The 23,099-nt window shown below is 48.2% G+C and overlaps 1 protein-coding gene across 5 annotated transcripts in view; it reads left to right on the top strand.

Annotated features, from left to right (window-relative positions):
* Asap2 (ArfGAP with SH3 domain, ankyrin repeat and PH domain 2) overlaps positions 1 to 23,099 on the top strand; it is a 156,684-nt gene that overhangs the window by 127,926 nt on the left and 5,659 nt on the right. For 3 of the 5 annotated variants that reach the window (XM_029541189.1, XM_029541190.1, XM_029541191.1), the window contains 9 exons: positions 3,119 to 3,308; positions 5,231 to 5,316; positions 7,260 to 7,375; positions 9,126 to 9,193; positions 10,723 to 10,836; positions 12,211 to 12,463; positions 14,511 to 14,645; positions 16,055 to 16,223; positions 22,928 to 22,977. In XM_029541189.1, the coding sequence (XP_029397049.1) occupies positions 3,119 to 3,308; positions 5,231 to 5,316; positions 7,260 to 7,375; positions 9,126 to 9,193; positions 10,723 to 10,836; positions 12,211 to 12,463; positions 14,511 to 14,645; positions 16,055 to 16,223; positions 22,928 to 22,977 (1,181 nt within the window). The remainder of the gene's footprint in view (positions 1 to 3,118; positions 3,309 to 5,230; positions 5,317 to 7,259; positions 7,376 to 9,125; positions 9,194 to 10,722; positions 10,837 to 12,210; positions 12,464 to 14,510; positions 14,646 to 16,054; positions 16,224 to 22,927; positions 22,978 to 23,099) is intronic. The other 2 variants (XM_021202007.2, XM_021202008.2) reach the window with 1 other exon arrangement.

Raw genomic sequence — 23,099 nt, forward strand, 5'->3', positions numbered from 1 at the left:
ATTCTAAAAATGAATACCACCTCTCAACACCTGGGCTCAGTCAGTTCTGAGGCACACACACACACCTTGACACTTCTCACAAGAAAGTTTATACTCTCCTTTCTCAGAAATGAGGGTGGATAGCTATTGCAGGGGCAACAAGCCTCTCACAGTCATTCTTCTGCAGGTAAAATAAACTACGTGAGCAGGCATGATGGTTCATGGCTCTAATCCCTGCAATGGCAAATTTGAGGCAGGAGATTTTGCATTTGGAGCTAGTCTGAATTATACAGTGAATTCTAAGTCAACCTAGGACACATAGTTAATTCAAAGCTAGCATGGGTGGCATTGGGAGACCTTTAGTCTGGCTCCTCGAACCCAAATAAAAGAAGAAAATTTATTGCGTGACTGTGTGCCTGCAGCTGCCTTTTTCTTGTAACACTCCATCGCACTTTACAATATACTGGGGTTTTCACACATTGTTCTGCAAATTGCATTTCACTCATTTTCTGTATTTGCCCCCACAGTGTGTTGCTTGTAGTGGTTCCGTAAATATTTACTGGCTCAACAAATCACATAAATAGCCCCAGCTCTATATCTGCTTCATTCAGTGAACATTTTATTTCTAGATTTGATTGAATGAGCTGCTTGCAGCTTGTAGTAAGCACACACCATCTTTAACCATATGCTGAAGGGGAAACCAAAGGCACCCTCTGATGGCCTGTGAAGCCCCAGTTGGGAGTGGAGGCAGAGAGCATGTGTGGCTGGGCCACCCAGAGGCCACATAGCATCTGCTCATAGAGGAGACAGTCTCTGAAGAAGCAGCAGGGTGCCCTCCACCCCCAACAATGCCAGATGGATCCGTCTGTGGTCTCCCGTTGCTTTTCTCCACACATCTCAGTCTATACATTTAAAAAAAGCTGAGACCACACTAAATGGCACAGTCTGTCTCGATGCAACCAGGGGTCATAGTGGGTTACAGAGGTCTGCCCCATGTTTTGGTTGGAACCACCTTCAGGGGACTCAGAGCCCAGGACAGATGAATATCCATTTAAAACAACAGCAACAAACCCACAAAAAGAAAAAGAAAGAGTAATCACATCACTTTAGAAGCTGAAGCAGGAAAATTGGGAATTTGAGGCCAACCTGGGTTATACAGCGAGACTCTTTAAATAAAAAAACAAAACAAACAAAAAACAGAGCTTAGGGCTGGTGAGATGGTTCAGTGGTTAGGAGTGCATACTGTTCTTTCACGTGACCTGAGTTGAGATCTCAGCACCTATATAGTGGCTCCCAGGATATACTTTTAGTTCCAGGGCATCCAAAGCCCTTGTCCTATCTTTTAGGCAGCAGGCATGCATACATGTAGGCTAAACACCCACACACATAAAACAAAGTAGGTCTTAAAAACAAGAGCTGAAGATGTCTTTCCAGTGATAGCTTGTACCTAACATGCACATGGCCCTAGGTTCAGTCCCCGCCTCCAAATAAATAGGTAAGTAAAGGAACTCAGCTGTGTCTACCACACCCTTGTCTATTAGAAGTCACAGAGGATGTCCCACATTGGTTACTGAAAGTGCACACAACTGGACAACTATCCTGTCACCAGAGCCCATAGAGTTTAAGGCATCGAGTAAGCTCCCCATGAAGGATATCCCACTATGGCTTGGTAATTCTTGAAAGTCCCACACTGGAAAAATCTCCAGCTCTGAACTGGGCCAGCCAGGGCCTTTGCCAGTGGGCTCAGGAAGCTACCCATTTTCCCTCTGACAACTTCAGTGTGCTTATCTGTACTGTGGGGATCGGTGAATCAGACTGTCTCCATGACGATTAGTACCTTGTAGACAGGTTGATGTGCTACATCAAGGCTTGAGCCTCAAGGCAGACTTGAACCCTCTGCAGATTGGAACTACACGAGAGCAGCATGAACACTGATTGAAGTGACTTAGTATGCCCTGCCCTCCTGCTGTGGCCTGTTCTAGAGGAGAAGCCAGGGATCTCCATCCTAGGTTGAATGACTGTCTCCAGGGTCCCCCCATTAAACAAGCTTGACTTCTGTGCGTTCTGTTCCTAGATAGCTCAGGGAGATTGTCTAACATAGACTGAAAGCAGGTTTAGGAAGTCTATAACTGCTACTGCAGGAACAGGCTTCCCTCCGGAGTAGCTGGGACGACAGACAGAGAGCGTGTGGGAATCATACCTAGAGCAGGTACAATCCAGATTGGTGAAGTGCGGGCATGGATGTTTCCCTCTCTGATTCCTGTCCTCCTGGGGATGAGAGGCCACTTGGGCAGTGGCTCTTGGCTTGGTTAGCTCACTTGCCTCTTGATGCCAGCTTCTAAGAGTGTGGTTGTCTGCATCTTACCGTACCTGCGTTGCAGGCCCTGGCTCAGAGAAATGCCATCTGCAGGCACCAGCAGGATGATAGAGAGATGCGGCCCCCACCCATTTTTTGCTAGGAAGGAGAGGATGTCAGTATTGTGTTTCAAAATGCTGAGTAGACCCACACACTCCTGAACCCCAGTGTCTGTGACATAGGACCCCTGTGATTTGAGAGTTTGACATCTTTGTCACTTCATTTACTCTGATTCCCTGCCACCAGTGAGTGTGCCCCTTTTAAGGCACCCATGAAGACTACAAAGGACAGGGTGCAGATGTGGCTGTCAGGTAATAGGAAGACAGACAAAGTGCTAGGGAGAGCCAGAACAGAGAGCAGCAGGTCAGGGTGGTCAGCCTGTCTGAAGAGGGCACTCGGGACCTGCAGGAGAAACTCAGGTGACAGCAGAGAAAGACTTGAGCATGTGCATAGAAGGATGTGAGCAGGCCAGGAAAATACACGGATGGGTTAGGTATGGGGACTGCAGCATGCTGAGGGGGCGCTCAGGGCTATGGAAGGCAACAACGGCAGGCAGGCACCTGAGAGAATGTAAAAAAGCCGCACATCTGGCCTCTGTCCTTATGACCTGTGCAGCCCAGGACTGCTGGGTGAGCAGTATCTCTGATACTGGAATCTAGAATTCCTCTCCTTAAAGAAGGCACACACAGGGCCCCAAGAGGCCTAGGCAGGGTTGTAGATGATGGACTACATGGATGGACAGAGGCCCTCAGTGTTTGACCCATCCATCGTGTCTGGTTTCAGGATTGCAAGGAAGGACTACATCACAGCCAAGTACATGGAGAGGAGATACGCACGGAAAAAGCATGCAGACACCGCAGCGAAGCTCCACAGTCTTTGTGAGGCCGTCAAGACCAGAGACATTTTTGGGTTACTCCAAGCTTATGCTGATGGTGTGGACCTGACAGAGAAAATCCCACTGGCCAATGGGCATGTAAGAGGGGCTGCAAAGGATGGGAAATGCGGGGTAGGACAAGAAAGGTGTGCAGCGAGTTATTCTCCATGTCCTATCACTCCCTGGGGAGGAATAGATGGCACGCTTTCCTTTAATGGATAAATAAATGTATAGGTTGAGCATACATTACCATAACTGCTTGAACCACAAGTGTTTTAATTTGGGGTGGGTTTTTTAGGTGTTGAAATACTTGAGAGCTTAGAGATGGGACACAGCTGGCTTGTATCACCCATGGGCATATATACATGTGTGCGTGTGTGTGTGTGTGTGTGTGTGTGTGTGTGTGTGTGTGTGTGTGTGTGTGTGTGTGTATACAAAGAGAGACATAGAAGTAAATTTGTACAGTATCATCAGTGTGCCTCCATTTTAACTGTTAGCCATCATCTGAGCTCGGATGTGGAATTTTCCACTTGTTGAATTTAGGATTTATGACCTGCATTCAGGATGCCCAACCCATTCATATGCAACACTATTATGATATGCAGCACAGCATTTTGATATATATTCACAGTACAGAATGACCACAGTACAGATTACCTTGTAGACTGATCTTTTGCCACGGACACATTTCAAATCTACTCAGTTATTTTGGATGTATGATTCAAATACATGATTAAGTACAACCGCTGCTATACAACAGGACCTACTACCTACCCCCACCCCATGTTTGAAAAAGTGTCACTTTGCTAGCAATCCTCCTGCCTCATCTTGCTGGTTACTGAGATTATCCTTGTACACCATCATATCTAGACTGACTCCTTTAAAACTGAACCTTTATATTTTGGTTTGTTCCTTTAAAAAATATTAATTTAATTTTGTGTGTATGTACTTGAGTGTATATGTGCACCACATGTTCAGGTCCAAAGAACCTCCCAATCTTGGGATGAGGTTCAACATCCTGTATGGTGGGGTACTAGGTGGGGTTTCATGTTTGGATCCAGAATTCTAGGCTAAGCTAGATCCCTTGAATGGGACATTGTAAGATGACACCATTTTCTCCTGGTGACACTGGCTATTCCTAAGTATTAGCCAGTGTCACTTCCATTCTCTGTCGGGAGAAAGCTCCAGCCCCATGCCTAGAGCAGCACGTGCCCACTACTGCCAGAGGACTGAGCAGGCAGGACAAGTGAAGAACAAGGCAGCCGCCCTGTTCATGCCTTCTGCATTTTGACTGTTTGCTTCTATGTTTTGACCCACTCACCTGGTGGTGATGTAGAGATGGGGGCACAATTGAAATGGCTTGGAATCCCCAGCATTCCTCACTTCCTGCGAGTAGGGAGGGATAGAAAAGTTATGATATGGTAATTACTTTACCATTTCTGTGATAAGGCACCATGACCAAGACTACTTGTAGAAGAAAGCATTTATTTGGGGATTACTGTTTCAGTGCATTAGAGTTCATAACCATCATGGCGGGGAACATGGCAGCAGGCAGGCAGGCCTGGTGCTGGGAAGTGGCTGCGATTTCACATCTTGAGACACATCCATGAGAAAGAGACAGACAGACAGACAGACAGACAGACAGACAGAAAGGCAGGCAGGCAGGCAAACAGACTGGACTGGGAATGTCACAAATCTTTTTAAACCTTAAAACCCACCCCCAGTAACACACTTCCTCCACCAAAGCCACACCTTCTAATGCTTTCCAGATTGTTCCAGTAACTGGGAACCAAGTATTCAAACATATGAACCTATGGAGCTCACTCTCATTCAAACTACCACATATGCCTTTTGCTATGGAGATTAAAAAGTGCACACTCTGTATCATAGATAAATGGGTTTTTTTTTTGGGGGGGGGGGAGGTGGAAAGGCTTTCGGAAGGGACACATCCTATTTTACCTTGGTGGCCCTGGGGTTGAAAGATGCCACTGGAATTCCAAATGTCTTGGTTTGAATTTCAGGAGCCAGATGAGACAGCCCTCCATCTTGCAGTCAGGTCTGTGGACCGGACTTCCCTTCACATTGTAGACTTCCTGGTCCAGAACAGGTGGGTGTTTCAGTAATAAGCAGAGGCCTTCGTCCCGGTTCTCTTGGGCTTCCGAGGAGGGGACCAGACTCTGTCTGTACTGCTTAGGCTGTGATGCCAAGATGATCATATCTCAGGTTTAAATATGAATTATGGGAATTTCCTAGAAAAGGCCCAGGGTGTAAGTCCAGAAGGCCTTCATGATACCTGCAGAATCCAGAGTCTAGGAGAGACACCAGGGAACCATGGCTGCTCGATCCCAGCCCTGGGGAAGGCCATGTGGGTGTCAGGGCCGTCATCTGTGACATGAGCAATTCTCTGGTTTGTCCTGTAGGAGGGTCTTTCCCATATCAGTCCCTACACAGCATCTCAATAGCAGAGAGAGATGAGGGGATAGAGGTGCATTAGCCCCTGTCCTAAGCCAGGAGTTGTACATCAGACTTCAGGGAACTCCTTTTGGGTTGAGAGGCAGCTTGTAATCATTGACTAGAAACAGCCTTCTGAGTTGTTCAGTGTGCGCTGTGTCTGTTTGCACACCTGCCTGGTGACTGCAAGCCACATGCTAAGACTCTCCAGCCTGTACTGTGACTCCCTGGTCATGTCTGGGGTTGGCTGTGTTAGAGCAGAGGATGCTGGTTAAATGCTGCAAATGCAGTGGGAAGTTCTGGTGTGACAGCAACGGGGGAGGAATGGTTTATATTTGTGACCTCTGTCCTTCCCTGTCATTCCTGGGCAATGGAGTGAAGAAACAGCTGGAAAGTAGGAGAGACTTGCAGGACAGTCAGCCCTAAGACCTGCAGGTCTTTGTGAAGCCCAGGTTCACAGAACTCAGAGTTGAGTCAATTAGACCTCTCCTCTGAGCCCAGCCCAGGGCCTCACGTGGAATGCTGATTCCGTGGACATTTGATAAGTAGCCGGTTTGTATCTGCCTCCACATAAACTCTCACATATTGTTCTCATTTGCCTGCCTGTGGATACAAAGCCCCTGTCCTTTATTGGTAGTGCTATGACCTTGGAGGATGGTTGCTTTTATCATGTATGTGGAACACACATACCTTGGGTTTTGGGTAATCTAGTCTTGTTTTATGGGCCTTCAGCAGTGTCCCCCTCCACCCCCTTTCAGGGGGCTGTCCTAGGGCCAGCAGGCTTGAGAGAGCCTTGGGACACAAAACTGAACAATAGTATTGCCTTCCCTGGTGGAAACAAAATGACGGGGGCTGGAGAGATGGTTCAGTGGTAAAGGGCACTGGGTGCTCTTCCGGAGGGCCTGGCTTCAGTTCTCAGTACCCACATGGTGACTCAGAGCCAGCTATTCCTCCAATCCTAGGGAATACAATGCCTTCTGGTTTCCACTGGTACCAGATATATACATGATATGCAGACATACATATGAGTATAAATATCTATACATATAAAATAAAATAATTTTAAAAAGAAAATGAAAAGTTTGCTTGTAACAGGCAGGGCTGGTTGTATAGACTAAATGGTGGACCTGGTGCTCTTGGTACCACAGGGCAAGAGAGAAGAGAACAGAAGCACTAAGATTATTCCACGGGTGTCCTCTCTAGCTTAGTGTGACCCTTTAATACAGTTCCTCACGTTGTGGTGACCCCTGACCGTAAATGATTTTTCGTTGCTACTTCGTAACTGTAATTTTGCTACTGTTATAATTTTGCAAATATATGTGTGTTTTCTGAGGTGCTAGGTGACCCCTGTGCAGGGGTCATTTGACCACCAAAGGGTTACACATCACGGCTCTAACCCAAACTCAGCAACAAAGCAGCCACCATCGGTCTTCTCTGTCCCTGGCTGCCTTCATGCTGTCTAGTCTGGTGCCCACTCACTTCGGGATAACTTGTGTAAATTGTTTGCTGCTAACCCACCTGTCTTTCCACAGTCTACAGGGCTGTCCTTAGTCTCAGGCTTATGACCGATTTGTCTTTTTCTGTCCGTGTTCCGAGCAGTGGGAACCTGGATAAACAGACAGGCAAGGGCAGCACAGCCCTGCACTACTGCTGCCTGACAGACAATGCTGAGTGCCTCAAGCTCCTGCTTCGGGGAAAAGCCTCCATTGAGATAGGTAGGCCACCTGGGGTGTGCTGAGGTGTTCATGGCTCTGCTGGCCCCCTTCTGCCTCCTTTCCGAAGCTCTGCACTTTTGTGGGTAGGAGCATTTCTCACTCTAGAGAGAGTGGCTCTCCCTAGCATTTCTCACTCTAGAGAGAGTGGCTCTCCCTACCCGTCCTGTCGAAAGGCTCTGCCTACTGTCCGTTAGCCTTTGGCCTAACCTGCAGGCTTTAGGAATGATGAGGCTAGGCCTTACAGCTGGGTGAGTCTCCATCAACTGTGTAGCGATTTTGGCTCACCTCTGGAGGTCACACAAGGCCTTTCTCTGAGGAGGTGCTGGTTACTGCCCCCTCTTGAAGTGCCTGCAGCAGATCCTAATCCTGCCTGGTCTTCGTTTCTCCTCAGTTGTGGGTCTTCTACTGCCAAGGCAGTTTACCTGGAGCCATCCAGGTGCGGTTGGGTGCTGGGGAAGAACTACTGAATAAAACAAAAAGTAGAAGGAAAAAAAAAAAATGCATCCTGTTCAAAGCCACACTTATAAAAACTGGTCAAGGGGCTGGAGAGATGGCTCAGTGGTTAAGAGCACCGACTGCTCTTCTGAAGGTCCTGAGTTCAAATCCCAGCAACCACATGGTGGCTTGTAACCATCTGGAGTGAGATCTAGCGCCCTCTTCTGGTGCGTCTGAAGACAGCTACAGTGTTCTTAGATATAATAATAAATAAATAAAAAAATAAAAAATAAAAACTGGTCAAGCCAGCGGCAGGGGATCACTCTGGTTTGAAGCCAGCAGCTAAGACTCTACAGTGAGTCCCAGCAAACCGAGAGAGAGAGAGAGAGAGAGAGAGAGAGAGAGAGAGAGAGAGAAACATTGTTGACAGAGACTCACAGGGAAGAAAGGACCAGTTCAGATGTGTGGACGACAAAGCTCTCATTACCTTTTAGTGTGGGTGTGGATCATTCAGTGTTGCACTTCTTGCTCTGTTGATAACTCTACCTTAGGATAATGGTTGTCTGGCTTAACCTTTCTTAGGTAGCTTAATCCTTTCTTTTAAAATCATAGCTTCTTTACTCTGCTGTATCCTGTACAACTAAATGACAGCCATCCCTGCCCAGGTTAACCTGACTACATTTCATGAATCCCGCTTAGTGTATTGAGGTGTGTCTGTTTTAGTTAGGGTTTTATTGCTGTGAAGAGACACCATGACAACAACTTGTAAAGGAGAGCATTTAATTGGAGCTGGCTTACAGTGTCAGAGCTTTTAGTCCATTGTCATCATGGTGGAAGCATGGTGGCACACAGACAGGCATGGCACTGGAGAAGAAAGTTCTACATCTTGATCCGCAGGCAACAGAAGGAGACTATAGTTTAAGCATAGGAGACTTCAAAGCCTGCCCCCACCATGACATACTTCCTCCAGTAAGATCACACCTACTCCGACAAGGCCACACCTCCTAATAGTCCCATTCCCTCTGGGCCAAGCATTCAGACACACACCTGAGTCCATGGAGCCCATTCCTATGCAAACCACCACACCCTGTCTCAAAAGAAAAAGGGGGTAGGGGGTGGCCACAGAACTAAGCAGAGTTCTGAAAAGATAAAGCACAAAAGACTGAGAAGCACTTAAAGAAACGGTCAAGATCCTGTCACTTCTCAATAGTGCCACCAGCTGGGGAATCAAGACTCCCACATCTGAGTCTTTGGGGATGTTTTATATGCAAAACCTAAGGCTAAGTTTTGCTCTGTTTTCCACCTTGACTTTCAGCCAATGAGTCAGGAGAGACCCCGTTGGACATTGCTAAGCGGCTCAAGCACGAACACTGTGAGGAACTGGTGAGCATCCACCATGAGTAGATGCCTGGGGTATGATGGAGTGGGGGAATAGAGTAGAGACGGTCTCCCTGGACATCAGCAACAGGGCACCTGGGCCATGCTAAGTACTGGCTGGCCTGGAGGAGCACTCTGGGGAATCTTTGCAGGCCAGGTGGCTACGGTCTTGTGGTGGCACTTGTAGCTCAGCATGTGATTATTGAACATGGTGGTAGCCCTGGGCTCCTTAGGCAGCCTCCACATTATCTGGTACCCGTGAGCACCCAGTTCTCTTCTTCCCTGCATGCGTAGCTGCATCTCCTACCTCTTTCCTTAAACCCAGAGCACACAGCACAGTGTGTGTTTCTCTTCTGTTCTGGAAGAAGAGGGGTGTGGCTGGCAGAAGGGGTTCCAGGGTCAGCAGTCCTCAGTTTTCAATGGGCTGTGCATCACTGCAGCTTGGGGAATGCACCCCCAGGCTGCTGCCTCATTTGTTATGTTGAGTTAGTTGCACTCCTTTGCAAGGTTTTTGTAGGAATTGTTGAATTTTGCAAAGCAAAGCAGGGGCACACAGTAAGTAACCAACCCACAGAACTCTCAGTGCTACCCAACTAGAGGATACCCACAGGTGCTCTTCTCAGACCTTACCCTTCACGTTGTTTCTTCTTTAGTTCCCGTTTCATAGATGAGGAAGTAGGTACAGAAAAGTCAAGTGACTTACCCGAAGTCACACAGCAACTGTCTGGTCCTAAACACCACGTACAGATAATACATTGATGTACCTCCTGTACAGCTAGAGGAGAATTTAGCCAACTACTTCCCGTAAAAGAATTGAAGAAACGGGTATCATTTTCTGCAGGGCTTAGTTCTCTTAATGTGGAGTCTTAGTTAGGGGTTTTACTGTTGGGAACAGACACCATGACCAATGCAAGCCTTATAGAAGATAACATTTAATTGGGGCTGGCTTACAGGTTCAGTCCATTATCATCAAGACAGGGAAATGGCAGCATCCAGGCAGGCATGTGCAGGAGAAGCTGAGAGTTTTACATCTTCATCTGAAGACTGCTATGGAAGACTGACTTTCAGGTAGCTAGGGTGAGGGTCTTAAGTCCACGCCCACACCTACTCTAACAAGGACACACCTCCCAATAGTGCCGCTCCCAGGGACAAGCATATACAAACCACCACATGTGGGAAGGCCGGCTTAGCAGCAAACACATTCCTTCTCCGGTCCAGCTGACTCCCATGCAGTGCGAATACCTATACACTGGCCATCACCTTTTAGGTCCCCAAATCCCTCACCTGTGTAGCACACTGTCACTGACAGGGAGCTTTGAGGGTCTGGGTTATCCTGTAAATCAGGCAGGGACCTCCACAGAGACCCAGGGACTTAAGTGAGCTGCCCAGGGACAGAGGGGAATCTCCTTGTGAGTACTTCTAAGACCCTCCTCCCTGGCCTGCCTGTTCTTGGTCTGGACGCCCATGCTGGTCTGTCTCTTTGTGGTTAGAAATGGGGACAGCAGCACTCACTGCCCTCCCGTCCTCCTTCCTAGCTCACTCAGGCCTTGTCCGGGCGGTTTAACTCCCACGTTCACGTCGAGTACGAATGGCGGCTACTGCACGAGGACCTGGATGAGAGCGATGACGATGTGGACGAGAAGCTACAGGTCTGTGCCACGCTGTGAAGCTGCAGAGCAGGGCTGGGCCTGGCGGGAAGTCTTCCCCTTCCCATTCCCCTCCTAGCTCCAGTCCATGCTGGCATGTGCTAGGTCCTGCTGGCAGGTGACAGTGTTTATGTAGCTAGTCATGTTTACCTGAGTGACCGTGGAAACCACTAAGTGGGAACCACTCCACAGCCTTGGGGGTTCACTGGCTCCAACTCCTCTTATTAGACAGGGACTTCAAAGCCTCAAGAGAGGCTGACAGCTGTTTTGACACAGCCTTGCAGTGAGCACAGGGCTCTAGCCCTGCCCTGATCCTTTATCACACACACTGCCAAGCATACCTTGGGGTACCTCAGAACGATGCCACCTTCGAGCAGGTCTGTGGATGCAGAGGCAAGTTCAGGCAGCCTCCCTCCTGGTACTTAACCCTTGGCCATGACCCTTCTTAGCTCCCACAGCATACTGCCAGGTATGCCAGCATGCTCTGTATTGAAATGAGAGGAAAGACCTTGTTGAACACATTTTTATGGTTTTCATGGTTTTTTTTTTATAGGTCTTTAGTATTGTAATATGAAGTATAAACAGAAGTGACTAATAGATACAAAAAAGGCATCTCTGAAGGCTGTTGGGCCATCAGAGATGTAAAAGCAACAGTTACCATCTATACTTAGTATTTCTCTATAGTACAGATACGTAAATGATGGGTGGAGGTTGCATCTCAATAAATCTTTATTTATGAAATCAGTCAGGTATTTCTGTCTGTTGCAGAGACCTGAGTTGATCCCTGAGACTCACATGGTGGAAGGAGAGAACTGAGCCCCATGGTTTCCTCTGGCCTCCTCATATTCACTTAAACACATACACAAAGAACACACTTTTTTTTTTTTTTAAGCAGGTGATATACCAAAGGGTCAGGATTTACTGACCCCTGATTTATTGAGATCTCAGCAGCTCAGTGGTTCAGAATAATGTGGGAAGGACTTGTTCTGCACTGAGTTAAGCACGGAGCTGGTGGAGATTAATTACCACTCACTGGCGGGAGCCATTCTGTCTCAGAAGAAAGTGTGTTTGGAAAGGGGCACAGAACTAGGCTGGTTCATAAGATGAAATAGCTGCTATTTGAAGTTCTAAATAGAATTAAGAACTGTAACTAGTAAGCCATGGCTCTGAGGAGGTGTGTGTGTGTGTGTGTGTGTGTGTGTGTGTGTGTGTGTGTGTAGAGTGAACTTTAAAATCTTACAGTTCATATGAAACAGCATAGGGCTGAAATGGTACCCACCACATGTGGATGAGTATTTACTGTTGAGTTGATCTGACTCAGAAAAAGCCATGGCTCCATCTCATGCTCTTTGTCTGACACCCCCCCCCCCCCAACAGCCTAGTCCCAACCGACGGGAGGACCGGCCTGTCAGCTTCTACCAGCTGGGGTCCAGCCAGTTTCAGTCCAATGCTGTGTCTTTGGCCAGAGATACTGCAAACCTCACCAAGGACAAGCAGAGGGGCTTCGGGCCCAGCATCTTGCAGAATGAGACCTATGGAGCCATCCTGAGTGGCAGCCCGCCCTCCTCCCAGTCAATACCCCCCAGCACCACCAGCGCACCCCCACTCCCACCTCGTAATGTTGGCAAAGGTATGCGATTTTGAGACCCCTGCAAATGCATATGGGCTTTGGCTTTGAGAAGTTACATGTCTGGGTGTTTATTCTGTAGCTGTTTCTGTTTTCTTCCTTAAGGAATTCCGTTACGTTTGGCATGCCAAACCGGTAGAGAATCTGCCTGGGTTCTTACTCTGGCAGAAGTGTGGACGGGGTAATGCAGGGTTGCCCCAGGCAGTGGTGATGGGTGGACCTGCAGCTGGTCATCTAGGGTGTCCTGTGCTGCCTTCCCACTGTATCCTTTCTAAGCTTGCTCCCCTCCCGGTGTCCTCATGATTCTCTTTCTTCTTTCTCAGGGCTAGCTTAAAGCACTGTGATGACTTAGTATCTCGCTAGAATACCTTTGAAAAGAAGGAGTAAAGGGTAGTAATTTGGGAAACAGTGCTCAGCGTAATTGTAAGAAACACAAATGTGTGGGCCCTCCTGATGTGCTAAGTATGAAAGCATCACAAAACTACCCTGTCTCTGCATAGCAGGTCCACTGGACAGGGGATTTTTGTTTGTTTGTTTGTTTGCTTGGTTGCTTTTACAAATACGGAAACACAAACAGTTTGTCTTACAGTGAAGACCAGCTAGCCACCGTGCTTCATGAAGTGGCCAGCAAGTGGGCATCCTGGCTTGGCCAGGCCTGCCAACCGTAGGTGATAGTCTTCAGGCCTTCTAGGTCAAGAAAGGAGAGGCTTCCCTGGGGAGAACAGTGGCTTCCACGTGCTGTCCCTGGGCTGTGGCTGCTACGCAGGAAGGCAGTATAAATTCTCTTGCAGCAGCTGGGAAGGGGAGGGCAATATGGGATGGTATTGGATACTAAGCAGCTGGAGGAACAACTGGACAAACCACATGTGTCACTGTCATGCACTCAGGGAGGTCCAAAGACTTAGGGGAATCACTGAAGAGCAAAGGTGTAGAGAGCAGGCCCTGTACCCCCCACTCCCCCACCCCCCCATCCAGGGATCTTTCATTCTTTATGGGCTTAATGAGCACTCCCTGTCACCTCCTACAGGCTGTCCTGGGCAGCGAGGGGCATTTTGGGCATCTCACTGCTTCTCCATCTTGGAGAGGTGTGTTGATTCTGAAAAGGCCCAGCGTCTCAGAGACTGAGTCTCTGCCTTCCCAGGGGAAGCTTGCGCTGACTCTATGACAGAGACCTCATTCCCTCCGTTGGGCATTAGGAAAGGACTGGCCAGCTCCTCAGCTTGGTTTCCTGTAGTCCTGGAATCCGAGAGATTGCTTTTCCCACCTTTTTTTTTTTTTTTTGCCATAATATCTTTACCTCTGTTTTCTTGTTTTTTGGTTTTTTTGTTTTGTTTTGTTTTGTTTTGTTTTGTTTTCACATGAAGTAAATTGCATTCCTGTCCTGCAACTCCCCTGCCCTAGAGTCTATGCTTAGTGTGAAGATTGAGTTCTCACCATATGCCCTACACTGTGATATGAACTTACCATAGGGCAAGTTTGAAGTCTCCGTCTCAACTCTGGGGCTGTCCTGGGAGGGTGTGACTCCTCCCAGGTGACCCGGGAAGCATGGTCACCATGGGGGTCACCTGAAGCAACTGGATCATCTGCACTGGTCTCCAGGCAGATATGTTACAGGAGGCTGAGGGAGAGCCCCCCTCCCTCCCGTGATGTTTGGAACACGCCCTTCCTCCTGCCCACTCTGGCTGAGAACAGGGTCTCTGTGGCCCATGGTGGGAGGTGATAGAAGGGCGGAAATGAACAGACATTCCGTAGATCCTGAATGTATGCTCAGTAGATTTCTGGCTGTTTATTTTCTCCTTCAAACTATATCTTTAAAGTTTCATCAAAGTGAAAAGGCCACCGGTGAGCATTTCCTGGAGTACCTTATTTATTATTCTCACTTTCTCTAGTAGAGAAAAGCGTAAATCTCAGGGTTCTGTTGCTGTTCTAGAAGGCTCATGTTGACCTTTTATGAGTGAGAGGATCAATAACAACGTGTTTTGTTTCTGTTTTTGTTCTGTGTGTGTGTGTGCCTGTGTGTGTGTGTGTGTGTGTATGCGTGTGGGTTTAGTTCAGACAGCCACCTCAGCTAACACCCTGTGGAAGACAAACTCTGTAGGTGTGGACGGTATCAGCAGGCAGCGATCTTCGTCAGATCTGCCAGCTGTCCACCCACCGCTGCCCCCTCTTCGAGTGACATCTACCAGTACGTTTTTTTTTTTTTTCCTCTTTTTTCCTTTCTTGCCAGGGGGCCTTATAAATCTGGAAGACAGGGGCACCATTGACAGCTGTGGGCTGTATGCAGAGACATACCAGATGTTGCCCCTATGGCCCCAACCCTTTCAACCTCCGCCTTAAACCCCCACTCATTCCCTTGCTACCTCTTAAATGACTCACTCTTTATTCTGTCTTGCCAGGTATTTTAACAGCATCCACACTTGAGTTTCTTTGGCTGTGTAGTGATTTGGGAGTGGTCATGATATTTTTCAATGCCAATATGTGATTAGCAGTTCCCAATGCCAGGAGACAGGCAATACGAAAGGGCCTTTCTCCTGCTCCAAATATTTTCACTGGGTCGGTGACACCAGCCCTCTCTGCTCCCTGTCCTACCTTGGCCTAAGGAGCAGGGAGTCCTGCATCTCTGGTTCTATGGCTTCCAAGGCATCAGGGCCCCTTGGTGCCTATAGCTTATGCAGAAAGCAGCTCTAACCCTTCTGCAGGAATTGCCAAGAGCAGTAGCAACAGCAGGGGCAGTATGCCCTGGGAATTGTGCAGAGGGATTTGGGGCAGGATCCAGCTGTAGTACACTCAGGTCAAACATCAAGAAGAATCTCAATATGGTGTTGCCTAGACCTTAGACTTTTCCATTAAAATGGAAAACGGAAGAAAGAGGGAGAGAAGCCATAAAATAGATCCTTTTTTCCCTCCCCATAGCCCTTCTCAGTCTATATATGTCTGTTCTTATCCTGAGGCAAGCCGCTGACAAGGGCCTGATGCTGTTTGAGAGATGGGTGGGTAAAGGAAGGCCCAGGCACTTGACCTCACTCCGTTGTTGTTTTTAAATAGCTCTGCCCACTTTGTTACTGTGCTTTGCTTATTACAACCTATTGTCTGTAAAACACAGATAGTAATAGAAAACAACACCTCTCCACTCAGTCTGGGAGCCCCATACTAGTCGATGGTCATAGTTTGTCCTTAAATCTTACTCCACTATGGGTCAGTGGGGTGCTTAGAGCTCTGCCCCTTTCTGGTGGTAGGCAGGTCACTTGATGCAAAAAGAGCCCTGGCTCAAGCATTCTCAGTGTCCCAGGGCAGATGCCAAGCATGAACCTAATCTCAGGGTCTGCCTGCTCAGCTGGTTTTGGGGCAGCTCAAAGGGCTGGTCCCTACATGGGTTTCTGGCTAAACGCACACTGGCCATAGCAAACTTTCAGTGGTAGTCAAGGCTGCCCTTCTTGGTTTGCCCCTTCTTGTAGTTTCCCAGAATAGACAGGCTGAGAAGCAGCCATAGGTGTACCCAGAAGAGTGCTAGGGAAGGGAGAATCCTCCAATAAGAGACTAGATACTGAACCTACGGGCTCACTCTCTCTTTCCCTCCCCCTTTGCTCTCCGCAGATCCCTTGACCACCACACCACCCCCTCCTGTGGCTAAGACATCAGGAGGAACTCTAGAAGCCATGAACCAGCCAAGCAAGTCCTCCCAACCTGGGACCTCACAGAGCAAGCCCCCGCCCCTGCCACCTCAGCCACCCAGCCGCCTACCTCAAAAGAAACCAGCTTCCGGGTAACTTGCCCCTGCCTGGCTACTCTTTGCTTGGCCACATCAGCCACCACTGCCTCTCCAATGGCGTTGGCCTCATTTCTTCATTGTTGGGATTTCCATGTGAGCCCTGGAAATTCTGTGTTTCTACCATGCTAGGCTGAGAGGCCAAGTGTGTAACTTACTGATCAGCTCTCTGGGATATTAACGTTAATTCTGCGAGGAGGTTTTTAGCTGTCATACAAACTTAGACCTTAAATAATTGCAAAATTGGCTTAGAATTTTGTGCATTAACACTGGGGTTTTTGGAGTCAGGTTCTCAAGACCCAGGCTCCTGTTGGGTCTGTGTTGTGCTCCCTAGAAACATTATCTTGGTTGTACTGCCCCTCTACAGGGTCTGTTAGATGTTTCCTATAGACAAGGGCTTTCTCCTTTGTGCACACACTGCAAGCAAATCCGGTTACCTATTTTGAAAGTATTTAACATTTTTATATTTATTTTATGTGTATGAATGTTGGTATCAGGAACTGGCTTGGCAGATTGCCTCCGAATCCAGTGACATCACCCATAAGCAATGGGGCCCAAGCATCCATTGCCATGGCAATAAGGGCGGGAAGTGGACTCTGGGAATGTATATAATTGCTATGGCAACAGATGCACAGGTCCCTGTCGCCTATGGGTGTCACCACTGGGTTCAGAGGCAATCTGCCAAGACTGTTCCTGATACCAACAATGAGTGTTTTTGCCCGCTTATATATGTGTGCACTACTTACATATCTAGTGCCTGGGGAGACCAGAAGAGGTGTGTCAGATTCCTGGACTGGAGTTAAAGATGGCTATGAGCAAGTCAGGTAGTGGTGGCACATGCCTTTCATCCCAGCACTTGGGAGGCAGAGGCAGGCAGATTTCTGAGTTCGAGGCCAGCCTGGTCTATAAAGTGAGTTCCAGGACGGCCAGGACTACACAGAGAAATCCCGTCTCGAAAAACCAAAAAATAAAAGAAAGAAAGAAAGAAAGAGAGAGAGAGAGAGAGAGAGAGAGAGAGAGAGAGGAGGGAGGGAGGGAGGGAGGGAAAGAAAAAGAAAGATGACTCTGAGCCATCTTATAGGCGTTCAGAATTAAGCCCATATCCTCTGGAAGAGTAACCAGTACTCTTAACTACTGAGCCATCTGTTAACCACCACTACCCTCCTCCCCCACCCATCTCTAAATCTCTTAATCTATATTTTTTATAGAAAAAAGTGGATTTTGTTTGAGAGTTGTCTTAGTTAGGGTTTTACTGCTGTGAGCAGACACCATGACCAAGGCAACTCTTACAAAGGACAGAATTTAATTGGGGCTGGCTTACAGGTTCAGAGGTTCAGTCCATTATCATCAAGATGGGAGCATGGTAGCATCTAGGCAAGCATGGTGCAGGAAAAGCTGAGAGTTCTACATCTTCATCTGAAGGCTGCTAATGGAAGACTGACTTCTTAGGCAGCTAGGATGAGGGTCTTAAAGCCCACACCCACAGTGACACACCTACTCCAACAAGGCCACACCTCCTAAAAGTGCCACTCCCTGGGCTGAGCTTATGCAAACCATCACAAGAATCTTTGCTTTTGTGGCTACTCTACTAAGAGTTGAGGTCTGGGTGGAAGGTGATGTAGTCAGAGCTACAGAATGTATGTATATGTACACAAATGTGCCATTGTCTCTTTAAGTATTCTATAGATTTCTCTGTTGGACCCCGGAGTTCATGTCAGTATCTCCAGTTTCGCTCACATAGGGACAGATAGTGTTTTGAGACATACCCATCTAGCTGTGCACATGCCTTACAAGTCCTGTTGTCAGGATTGCCGGTGGCACAGTGGAGCAGCTTGCCTTCGCCATAGCTGAGTCCCCCAGTGTGGGAGTGGTATGGTAGAGGCTGGCGTCATGGAGGTCTCCACACTCCATGGATTTGGTAGCCCTCATCTTGGCTGCTGACCGCAGCATCCACACGCATATATATGATCTCTTCAGGTGGTGTGACTTCCTCAAGACATGAGGCCTGGACCTAAGACAAGTCCCTCAAAGCAAGCCAGGCCTGGGGAGTTAGCCAGTGATAGTGCATGAGCAGTGCTGGACACTAGGCCCGAGTGCAGATAGAGAGGGTTCCAGTGGAATACAGGACAGCCAGAGTATACATTTTAATACTGTTTCCCCACACTTGCTATTCCCTTGCTCAGAGGTGAGAACCCTGCTCCTGTGCTCAGCAATTCAACTGCCCCTTCCTGTGAACACTCTCCTGGCTCTGCCTCTGCCTGTCCTAAAGTCTGAAGCCTTCTTTCCCTGCTTGGACCAAGTCCAGTTCAGGTACCCACACTTAGCCATGCAGCCTCTAGCCCCCATCCAGGCCAGGTGTCCCTGCTGTGTCACTGACCCCTTGTCTCATCCAGGTTGGATCTTTGGTCTGGCCACTAGACCACTCCGTCCTACCCCCAGCCTGACCTTTGCCCTGCCGGGCTCTGACAAACCTCTCTGTTCGAATGCATGAATCCCCACGCCATGCCACTTTCAGTATCATTCCTGTGTCAGACCGAGTTGGCCTTCCCTTTAAATGTGCCATCTGGTTTTTATCAAATAACACAACTGTTCTGACAGCCCTGCCTTATCCCAGAGGACAAATCCAGGTACGTGTTCCCAATTGAACCCCAGCCCCAAGGACCTGTGTCTTTCTGAGTCTTCCCTCCTTATCCTCTGGGCCAGAGTCAGTTTTGAAGATGGTGAGGTAATGGTGACAGCTAGCTTTTCATATGGCTCACCAAAGCCAGCCTGGTGGCACTGCCACCTAGAGGCAGGGCTGGGAACACGGTCCCCAGCTGGGCTCTACACTGTAGCTGGGGAGTGGGGTTTTCTTATTAGCTGGCATTCTGTCACCATCTTCTTCAATTCCTCTGTCATTTCTGTGCCCGTCTTAAAAATATGCTTGCAGAGAAGTTTTCTCTACTTAATTCTTTTTTTTAAATGTTGATTCTCATAGTAAATCAAACTCTTTTTATACCATCGGGGTTTTGTTCCATGGGAACTTTATCTCTCGTTTCATAAGGACTGAATAATTTGGGAGAGAAGTGGGCTTTTTCTTTGCTGGCTTCTGGGGTTTGGGCCTCTGTGTAGTTGTAGCGTTCCCTGTAAGTGCCCCTGTGCCCTCTCTTCCTGTCTCAGGTTAGACGGTTATCACTGACTAGCAGACTGCACTTGGCTCTTTCCTCACTGTAACAAATAGCCAAAAGAAACAGTCTGAAAGAAGAGACGGGTGTCTTGGTTCACAGTTCTTGCCACGGGCCATTTGGCTCCATTACAGTCGGCCTATGGAAAGACAAGAACATCATGGCAGCGTGGGCAAAACTGTTTACCTTACAGTAACAGGAAGCAGAGTAGAGAGTGGGCCAGAGATGCACAAGATCCTTGAAAGGCATGACCCTGGTGACCCTATCTCCTGCTTGCTGTTCCCCTTTAATAATGCTACCAGATTTTGACTCCATCAATGGATGAACTCACGTCCCAAAATTACATCACCTGGCAGCTGACATTTAACCATGAGAACCTTTGAGGGGAACATTTAGTATCCAGACCCAACACTAGGCTTCCCTGAGGTGGTGGGGCTGTTTGTCGATGGAACTCTGAGTCTGAGCGATTCCCCTGTCCTTGGACAACTCAGGTTCATGGTGTCTGCCTAAAAGGTGTATGAATTCTGGGAGTCACATTAAAATTAATCTTATACTTGATCCTCCAGCTTTTGAGATGTTTCTGCCAGCTGCCTGTGGTGTCCCAGGGTGAGATGTCCTGCCCTGTGCCCTTCCTGGAATGGACGTTGTCTTCCGTGTGCTGGGGAGGGGTACCTGGGAGTCCAGCTCCTGACTTAGCTTTGGGGGTCTTGTTGTGGTTTATTCTTGGTGAATCCTCTCGCTCATGGCATGGCCTGCCCTGCCCTATCTCCCGCTTCCAGAGGTCCTTAGCCTGACAGGGATACTACCATATACCCAGGACTGTTCAGGACTTTCGTAACACTTGTGTACAAGTCTCCTCGTTGGTCAACTAGGTTAGTTAGAATTCTTCCTGACGTTTCCAGCTTCCAAAGTTCTCTCCTTTCCAGTTCTTTGTGCATTTGGTTTGAATTTTCATTTCTAATTGTTTTGCTTGGGGAGTGTATTTTCAATATGCTATTCCTCTTTCCTTCCTCCTCCCTCCTCCCTCACCTCTTTCTCTCTCTCCCTATATCCTAGTTCCTTTATGATACTGAGGATGGAACCTAGAGCCTCTCACCTTCTATGAGTGCACTCACTCCTCACTGATCAACAGCTCCAGGCCACAGTCTGGCATTTTGAAATCAGAATGTCACTTGTACTACTTTGCCAAGACATCCTTCTAAAGCCCAAAGTACACATCCGCACCATGCTATTTGTAAATGGTGATTTAATTAAGGTTGGCTGCTGAGTTACACTGTCACAAGTATGCTTCCCAAGCCCCTATGCTGGACGGCCATGGACTGGGCCTCCTGGTCTATGTTTCCTTCCTCTTCCTCTTGTAATGTTCTTGGATTCTCTGGTTCCTACATACTGCTTTTGAAGGTGCCAGGTCATCTCTTAAATTTCTGGACAAGGAGCAGAGGACTCCTGGCACTCTCCAGGCAGAATAGGACAGTGGTTCTAGCCAGCAAGCACCAGCTCCCAGCATCCTCCTCCTGTCCACTTCCCCAGGGATCACAAAAGCCATGCCAGAACTGTGGATGGGTTTTCTGTCCAGTGCCATGTCAGTGGTTTTAATCCAACTGAAAGGGGAGGTATGCGGTGACAAAGCAGATGATGTTAAGGTGTGGCTTGTCTACCACAAATCTGGGTGAATAGACCCAGGTTGCCTCTGCTGGTAGAACTCCATGTAAAGGAAGACATGGTGTATATTCTTTGTAAAGGAACCACCGCTGTCGCCACCACCACTACCCGCTTCCAATTATTTTGAACATGATATAAATCTGTCATTCCATATTTGTTCTTTTAGAGCAGGAGACAGCAAGAGCGGGCCTACAGGCAAGCTGCTGCCCCTGCTTATGTCCATGAGTCACAAGCTGTCAGTGGGTTTTGTACTTATATGTGGTGGGTGAAATTTTCACTTGAGAATCTTTCATGGCATGTGAAATTCCTGCATCTTAGTTTCTCTTCTCTTGCTGTGAAGAGACACTGTGACCAAGCCAAGTTATAAAAGAAGGAGTTTATTGGGGCTCACAGTCCCATAGTCAGAGTCCATGATCATCAGGGTGGAGAGCATGGCAGCAGGTAGGCAGGCATGGCCCTGGAGCAGTAGCTGAGAGCTTACATCCTGATCCACTGGCACAAGACAGAGGGAGAACTGGGAATAGAATGGACTTTTGAAGCCTCAAAGCCCACCTTCAGTGACACACCTTCTCCCAAAGGCCACACCTTCTAATCCTTCCTAAACAGTTCCACCAACTGGGGACCAAGTATTCAAATATATGAGCCTATAGGGGCCATTCTCATTCAAACCACCACACTTGTTAAGTGAAGTTGACATGGCACACTTTGTGTGCTGATATATCATCCATGGTACCTTCCCACCTTGGTAGCAGACAGAGCAGAATAGTTGCCACGGAGACTAACTCACAAAAATTCATCATTTGGCTTTTTACTTTTTTGTATTAGCCTAGGTTAGCCTTGAACTTGTGATCCCTCTTCCTCGTGGGTGTTGGGTGCATTCTGTTTTACATCGCCTTTGAGGACAAAACTGGCTGACTATGATCCTGCTAAGTATCTCGTGTGAGCACTTCATATCTGAGTGAACCACAGAACAGGAAGTTGGCCACTCCACTTAGTAATGTCTGCTAGGACATACACGCCCAGAGGCAGTGGGAATCAAATTGAGCCTGGGCTCTTATGATTTTCAGTCCTTTGGAGGGAAAAAAAAAAATAAGACTATAACCAAGTCTTGTTCTTTTCCTCTTCGTCCTGAGGTTGCAGACACCAGCACCCACTGGGGCTGCAGAGGAAGTGTCTGAGGAAGTGACCTGCTGTGGAAAGAATCCCATCCTAGGCTGCTTCCCCGCTTCCTCAGCCCCTCCCAAGGCTTGCCTGCCCCGTTGTTTGTCTTACTTTCTGCTAGGTCCCACCAGCCTGGCTAGGCAACTGAGAGAAAAGCTTCTCTCTTGGCCCTTCACAAACCCTGCTCCCTTTAGAGAATGAACAAAGCTAGTGTCCCACCTCTCTGCATATCTACCAGTGGCAGGTCTCAGTTGATAGAGCCCCCTCTGCCCACTGTGAGGAGCACTTGTTTGTCTCTATTGCATGACTATAGGCTTCTGCTCGGCTCTTGACCACAACATTGGTTCCCAGGGCAGGCACCACGGAGCTCAGAGGTATGGGAGGCACTGACTTGTGGTGCCTACACAGACCCTGGCAGAGCCACCCAGGCCTGGGGTTAAGCTTCAGCCCCCTCCCTTTCACAGGATGGAGACTCAGGCTGGGGCTGGAATATGCAAATGATGAATGTGTGCTTAGCTTCTGCCCTGGGTTAGGATCAGGACCTAGCACTTGGCTCCACACCTTTCCTTTTTTCAAGAGTAGGGAGTAGGCACACGTGATGGGATACAGCAAGCACAAACTTAAGCACTGATGGTGGGTCCCTTATCATTCAGGGGATTAAGGTCAGAGCAGGTGGCCTCAGTGATCAATAAATCTGTATTTCTTTCCTGGTAGGACTGACAAGCCAACCCCGCTAATCAACAAAGGACAGCCGAGAGGACCTGGTAATTAACTTGGAACAGGTTGATCCTGCAGGGATGGGGTGGGGTGGAGTTGGGGCTGGGGGATGTGGATTTCTAGGTAGCTGGGCAGGTATAAAGGAGGGAAGTTCACTGCCTTATACAGG

This window comes from Mus pahari, chromosome 7 (assembly GCF_900095145.1).
Source record: "Mus pahari chromosome 7, PAHARI_EIJ_v1.1, whole genome shotgun sequence".
Lineage (NCBI taxonomy): Eukaryota > Metazoa > Chordata > Mammalia > Rodentia > Muridae > Mus > Mus pahari.